Source organism: Monodon monoceros, unplaced genomic scaffold (assembly GCF_005190385.1).
Source record: "Monodon monoceros isolate NGI ecotype Baffin Bay Population unplaced genomic scaffold, NGI_Narwhal_1 Super_Scaffold_18, whole genome shotgun sequence".
Taxonomy (NCBI): Eukaryota; Metazoa; Chordata; class Mammalia; order Artiodactyla; family Monodontidae; genus Monodon; species Monodon monoceros.
Window position 1 is genome coordinate 123,831,470 of NW_021703774.1, and position 7,223 is coordinate 123,838,692.

Consider the following 7,223-nt stretch of genomic DNA (forward strand, 5'->3'; position numbering starts at 1 on the left):
GAGGTATAAGCAACAAACTATTGTTGGTCAAGAGATAGATTAATTTTCATTTTAGTTATCCTTGCTGGTTGGACCTTGAAGTGTGTGGAAAGAGTGATATTTGGGCACCTGAGTGGAGAGCCTTAAATTCCAGGCTGTTTGGATTTTATTCTCCAGGTAATGCCGAGCCACTGAAAGTTTTTGAGGGGGAGTAACAGAATTAGCCAATTATAGCAAGACTTAGAATTTCAAGTTCAAAAGAGTTTTTTTTTTCTTTCTTTTTTTTTTTTAAAGAGTTCTCAAGTAATTCAATCCAACTCTCTCAATTCACAAATGGGGAAAACAAAGCCCCTAAATTTGAAGCTCTGCAGCTGGGGCTTTCATTATTGGCAATAGGTTTTTCATCTGGATAACTGACATGGGTGATTAGCTTGCCTCCATTTGGTCACAGCCTGAGCTCAGATCTTGCGCAGGTCTCTCGCCTGCGTCCCAAATTAACAAGAGTCCTGATGAGGCCTAAGAGCTGGCTGAAGAAGGGACTATTTTGAGCCTTGGGAGATCAAGTAAGGGTGATGGCAGAGTTCAGAGATAACAGAGTGTATCTAACATCTAGGGTAGGGTCATTCCTTGGCTGAATGCTTCTCTCTTGGGTTTTGCAGAAGCCTAACCTAGCCCATAGTCACTGATGACAGCTTTAACATAGCAGTGCTATGTTAAAGCTGGCATTATCAAGGTGGGCAATATAAGTCTCCAAAGAAGGGAAGAAGTTGGGAATAAATGGCTGAATAATTGCTGATGTTGTGAGTGTGTTAGACTTGGTCATGCAGATGTCCCTCTGGAGTTGATAAATGACACAGATTCACCTGCAGTTTTGACCCTCAAAAGATAAGGTAGCTCTGTCTGATGTCAAAAACATTCCTGCGCCTTTGGTGTCTTTCTTAGCAAATGGGCGCCCTACCTCCCAGCTGTGCAAGGCAGAAACCTAAATACCACTTTTGGCTGCTCTCTCCATTGCCCCTGATGCCCAATCAGTACCAAGCCCTTCTATTGTTTGAATACCCATTTGTCCCATCCTCTCTACCATGACCTTAGTTTAGGCCACCATCATATCTCATCTAAATTATTGCAAAAGCCTCTCTCTGTTTTCCCTGCCTCAAACCTTGTACCCCTTAATCCATTATCTGCAGCCAGAGAGATAAAGAAAGCATCAATTCTTTGAAATAATATGTCTGTTTTTCAGAGTCAGAGATGTGTCCAGTGACAGCATCGATTATTTTGTTCTGTTTTCTAGCTTCCCTACAGAAGAACAGTGATGTCACAAATATTAGGGGTGAAATGACATTGATCCACAGGCTCAAGTGATCTTTTTCAACCAGATATCACAAAGATTCAACAAAATCAACTAAAAAATTATTTGTCCAATTTGCTAAAAAGCGACACAATAAGTCTTTAAGATCTCAAACTCTAGAATTTTCAGTTTAGGTAAAAGCTTTGCAAGAGCTAGTGCTTTCAGAAGGTTTACTGCAAGAGAAATTTCATTATTTAGCTATTTGAGATTATGAATTCAGTTTTCTATTATAAAAACGTGTGTTGATAAAGGCATACCTAAGTCATAGTGTGAAGGATAACAAGGAAGATTCTAGTCAGAGAAATTCTCCTGAATTCTAAAGGAAAGTTATCTTTCTACTTTGTCCCGATGGTAAGGGAAGAAGGCAATCAATAATTATTGACTGTTTATTTTGCCAAGCAAGATGCACATTATCTCATTAGCTCTAGGAAGTAGTTACTATCAGCACAATTTTACAGTGAAGGATGCTTGGGAATGTTAAATATCTTGATAAAGATTCTAGAGCTGATAAGTGGGAAACCAGGATTCAAGCCTAAAACATGAGAACCTGCATTCTTTTTCTAAAAAATTTAATTTTATTTATTTATTTTTTATACAGCATGTTCTTATTAGTTATCTATTTTATGCATATAGGTGTATATATGTCAATCCCAATCTCCCAAAGAGAACCTGCATTCTTAAGTGTGCATTCTCAATGCTTTGAAATAGATGGTGCTTTCAATACTTACAAATCCCTTATGAGATAGGTTTTCCCATTCTATAGATATGATTATCGAAGCTTAAAATGTTTAAAACTTGTCCTGTGTCACTCAGTAAGGGGTAGGGCTGACACTGAATCTCATAGTTGTCTATTTTCAAAGTCCATGTGTTTTCCACAATGTCTTCCAAGACAGCATCCTGTTAATTGTCTCACGTATGCGGCTAATATAAGTGATGATGTTCAGAAGGGACTGAATAACTAGCAATAATCGTAAAAGCTCATTTTTAAAACTTCATGGTGTCACCTATGTGCTTAGCAAATGTTGTTAAAATGACGTATTGACCAATAAAATGTCAGGAAATTTCGTATAAATTGGCCAAGAGTGTGAGGGCAACTTCAAAACTTGATTTGACAATATTCACTATATCAGACTCTCATTAAATTCCCAGCAAAATGAGGGGTTTCATTTTTACTTTGTTTCTCTTCTCTCTCCTGCTTGCCATCTCAGAAGTGAAGAGTGAAGAATCCAGGAAGCTCTGCGGGCTCAAGTACATATGAACTGTCATTTACACCTGTGCCAGCTCCCGGTGGAGAAAGCACCTGGAGTCGATCCCACAAGGTCAGCAAGGTAACATGAATGCATATGACTCCCTCATTTATTATTATTTTTTTAAGACTTGTTTTAATAACTGTTTCTCTAGTTACTGCTAAGCCACTTCTATATCAATCTGGGGGATTAATTATCAAAATAAACATTTTGGCTTGGGAAGGAGGTGAGCTTCCTTTCAAAAAATAAGAACCTTGTTTTCTTTAGTCCCCAGCTTGAAATGATTTGATTGCACAACTACTTCGATGAGCTTAGCATCTATGGCAGGTGCTGGGAGGGTGGGTAGAGAGAAGCATGTGATTTCAAGGGTCATGTTGGAGCAGCAAGATTTTCACATGCAGATAATTATAGAATATAGTAAGTTGGCATTCAGGCAGGTGCTAAATAAGAATGGAAGGAAGGAATCTAACTTTTATTGAGCACTTATTACATGCCAGGCAGTTTCATGGGCAACATTTCATTCAGTCTTCCGATAAGGATCCTTTGAAGTAAGTAATATTACCACCATTTACCATTTTACTGAGGCCAAATATGTTCACCCAGCTAGTAAGCAGGGTGGTTGGGAAGCAAACCAGCTCTTTCTGGCTTCAGAGCTGAGGTCTCCTGCTTATTCTATACTGCGTCTCAGGTGGGGAAAAGATGGTGGTAGTGTGTTGTAATAAATGACACTACCGTGGAGGTGGTGGTATTTGACAGAGGCCCTAAGGGTGTGTGTAGGGTTTGGGAGTTATGGGGAGTGGGATGGGAATTCTAGCAGTAGGAATTGTCAGAATTTTAGAATTTTAAGGGTGGGAGTGAGCCTAATGTGTTTCAGAAACGGAGAGGGGGGTGACTTCACTACATTTCTTCATTTTCCAATTCAAGTAACTTAGAAGTTGGCATTTTTCTCCTGCTAATCCTATATTAAAGTATGACGTATAACTTATTTAAGATTCTATTTTAATAATTGTGTGTGTTATGTTTTATAATAAAAGTAAAAAAGAAAAACATGTTTACAGAATAAATGTTGCAACCACACATATGATATGAAAACTTTACAGGTTTCAATTTGGTTTAAAATGACTGGTAAACAAAAAGATTTTGGAAAATGACCCAGAGTTTTTGTATTTTGGTGGACTAATGTCTTGAAAAATTATGAACTTACCACTCTTACTTTAATAATGAGAGGCTCATAGTTACTAGATGTTAATAAACAATAAGCATTTTTAATCTCAAGGGAGTAAACATAATTTACCAGATTGACCATATTTTATCAATCTCCGGCAAATCAGAATGCAATAGAAAAAATACATTTTGAATATCTTTAAAATATGTGGGGCAATGGAGTATATGTCTGTATAAGGCTATCTCTTCCGACACCACTAGTCAAATATTTTCCCATACATTATTTATTTGATGCATTACTGGTTTGCCAATCAGCATTCATTCATCTAAATTTTTTCTGGTGGTTGCCAGTGTGCTAAGGTGCTGATAAGTAAGTCTGAATGAAGTTAAAGTGAGACAGGCTTATGCATGGACTTCGGGAACAACACTGATAAAAACAGTTGGGCCCACTTTTAATTTTCAGACATAGAGGTTTAAATCTCCACTTCCTTCCTTACTGATCAGCTTTGCAGGGCATACACAGGATTATTTTTTGATTGTTTTGGTTGATAGCATGTAACTAATACTTTTGGAAGCCGCTGGTCACTGTGCAGAGGTAGCCACGGCAACATAAGTCAAGCCCTGACTTGGCTGCTAACTGGCCAAGTGACACTGGTTCTGTCACTCCTCTCTGCACCCACGTTTCCTCTTCTGTAAATGAGGAGGGTGGATATGACTGAGTTCTCCCTAAAATATCTAATCTCTCTGAAACCCCAGACCAAAGTAAAAAAAAAAAATCAACTGCAAGATTCAATTTCCTTCCAGAAATCCAATGCATTTCCCCCAGAGTAGAACTTGGTTGCTGTCTTTGTCAGAGCTCTCTAAGGAAGTATTGTTTTTTCCCTTCCATATAGCTAGGAGAGGAAACCGCTTCCAGCTGCCTAATGAACAGGAGATTTCCGAGGAAAGCCCAGTGCAAAACCTTCCAAAGACGGATTCCTCGGGGGAGGAAAGTCTTCAGGGTGAACAGCTGCCCACAGAAGGGCTTCGGAGGTCAAAGAAGTATTCGCTGATGTCAAGACAAGACTTGCAAAAGTTGTGCTGCACCGAAGTCTGTTCCATGTCTGACTTAAGCGCTCTTTGTTAGGACAAACAAATCCCCAAGGGTGGCAGAGTTTTAGCACACGTTTAATCACAGTGTTTTACTTCCCAGAACAATACTCACATTGTGTCATTAAACTAATGTCTTTTGGGTAGGCAATCCTTCTTTCCTAAATGTTGTAGATGGTTGGCTAAAACCACAACGAGGTCTAGTTTCTCCCATTGCCAAGGTGAATGCACTGTTCTTTCCAAATTTTAACTAATCCTTTGAAATTTTAAATGCTGTGCAAAATGACAATAAAAATTCCATAAAGCAAGCTTACTGTGATTTTTCTGTTTTTAAAACAATTTTAAAGAACTTTAAAACAGTAAACCAAAAATGTTGATGGTAAAAAAAACCTTAAAAAATAAAAAACTACTATTACCTCATCATCTAGAAATAATCCATTCTTAAGTTTTGTGTTGCTGTATATTATTACTGAAAATTTAAACATCGATTCACAGTCAAGTGTAAGAATCTAAACAAAGTGCTTTTCTCAAGAGTTCTTAGAGTGCTCAATTAATGTTTCCCAATATGCATCTCTTCAACATTATACTTGAGAATAGTTGGGTGCATATATGTATCAAAGAGGGCCCATAAACAGCCCGAATCCAGAAAACGTTTGGGTATCGTAGCTCCTTTCATAGTCTGGGCTGCCTTGGTTTTGCCTTCCTACTGCTGAGATAAAAGGACATTCTATTCTCATCCTGGATGTTGAGAAACTAAAATGCAGATAGCCAAGTCATTGTGCCACAGTTGGATGTCTTCACAGATGAAAAGATAAAGTAAGATATCACAAAACTATGCTCTTATTTCTAACTCTGTCAGCCAACTCCCCAGTAGGTTTTAACATAGTTAGACTCTGTTCATCTGAGGTGCTGCCTATTAATACTCCAGCCTGTATTTGAAATTCATCGTCTACACATTGTGCACGTAAATTGTGCCAAAGCATTGTTCTTTGCAGATAAAAAACTGAGTCTCCCTAGAATTAAGTAAACGTTTACTAAGTCACACAGCTTACTAAGTCACTGATCCAAACTTAGGCTATTTAGCATGAATCAAGGCAGTCACATCAAACTGCACCGGTTGTCAATTACTCTTTACCGCGAGACACTCCCTGTTTGTTTAAATCAGTTTCACTGAAGAATGTCTTTTGAAGAAGCGGTAGAAATTAATGATATTAAATCTCAACCCTTGAGTACATGCCCTTTCAATATTCTGAGTGGTGAAATGGGAAGACTGCATGAAGCATGTTTGCTGCAGACTGAAGTATGATGGTTTCCTCAAGGAAAAGCACTTCTGTGATTGAGTTTGAACTTAAAAGTAGCTGCTTTTTCCAAGAAGCACCATTTTTTAAGAAAAAATAAAGACTGAAAAACTGTGTTTATTCAGATTTGGGTATTAGCAATGAAATGAAATAAGATTTGAAAATAAGGCTTCAAGGAAAACGACTGACAGTATTGGTTGCTGATGGTAAAGTTCAAGCTTACAAGCAATTTTGGAAAACTTTTACCCACCACCCTGAGCATCAGTGGTGATATTTGATTTTTTGATATTATATGACATGTGTCAACATTTGGGAGATCTGCTATGACTCAATGAACCAATATTTTCCAAATGATCAATGCATGATACTACAAAATCATGAATGGTTAAGAAATCTGCTCAAAGTGCAAAATAAAGATTTTAATCTAACTACAAAAAATTCATTGGTATCATTTCAGATTTTACATTGCAAGTAACCTTTAATAAACAGTCACTTGTTGAGTTTTGGTATAATATCAAAAGAGAATATATTGATAAAAATGATCTGAAAATGCTATTAAAATACTCTCCCCTTTTGCAACTAAATGTTTATGTGTGGCTGAATTTTCTTCATGTACATTAGCCAACATAACACACAGCAGCAGACTAAAAATGTAGGAGCTGATAGAAGCTGTATTTTATAAAGACAGTCATTAGAGACTTGCAAAAATATAAAACAGTGCCACTTTTCTCACTAAATGTTTTTTGTTTTGTGGAAATATAGATTTTTAAATAAAATATGTTATTGGTGTTAATGTGTGATGAGTTTATTTTTATTTTCAAATGAGTTAAACATTTAAATTTCTCAGTAAAATTCTAATATGATAAATCTTGATAAATTGAACCCACATAAACGAAAGCTCTTTGACATTCTTAATACTTTTTAAGAGTGTGAAAGGATTATGAAACCAAAAAGTGTGAGAATTGCTCTTATATAAGGTTTTGCCACAAATTTTTGAGGTTCCATCAAGAGATGTTTAGGTTGCTGTATTTGTCATGGCAAAGATGCAATAAACAGCCTTGTTTATATATCCTTATGTACTGACACTTTCATTTCAGT

At 37.0% G+C, this 7,223-nt stretch overlaps 1 protein-coding gene across 1 annotated transcript; it reads left to right on the forward strand.

The window, feature by feature from the left end:
* Positions 1-2,480: 2,480 nt before the first annotated feature.
* On the forward strand, positions 2,481-4,864 carry INSL5 (insulin like 5). Its single transcript, XM_029227292.1, is given in 2 exon segments — positions 2,481-2,655; positions 4,632-4,864. Coding segments are annotated over 2 exon segments (408 nt in total).
* The last annotated feature ends 2,359 nt before the right edge of the window (positions 4,865-7,223 follow it).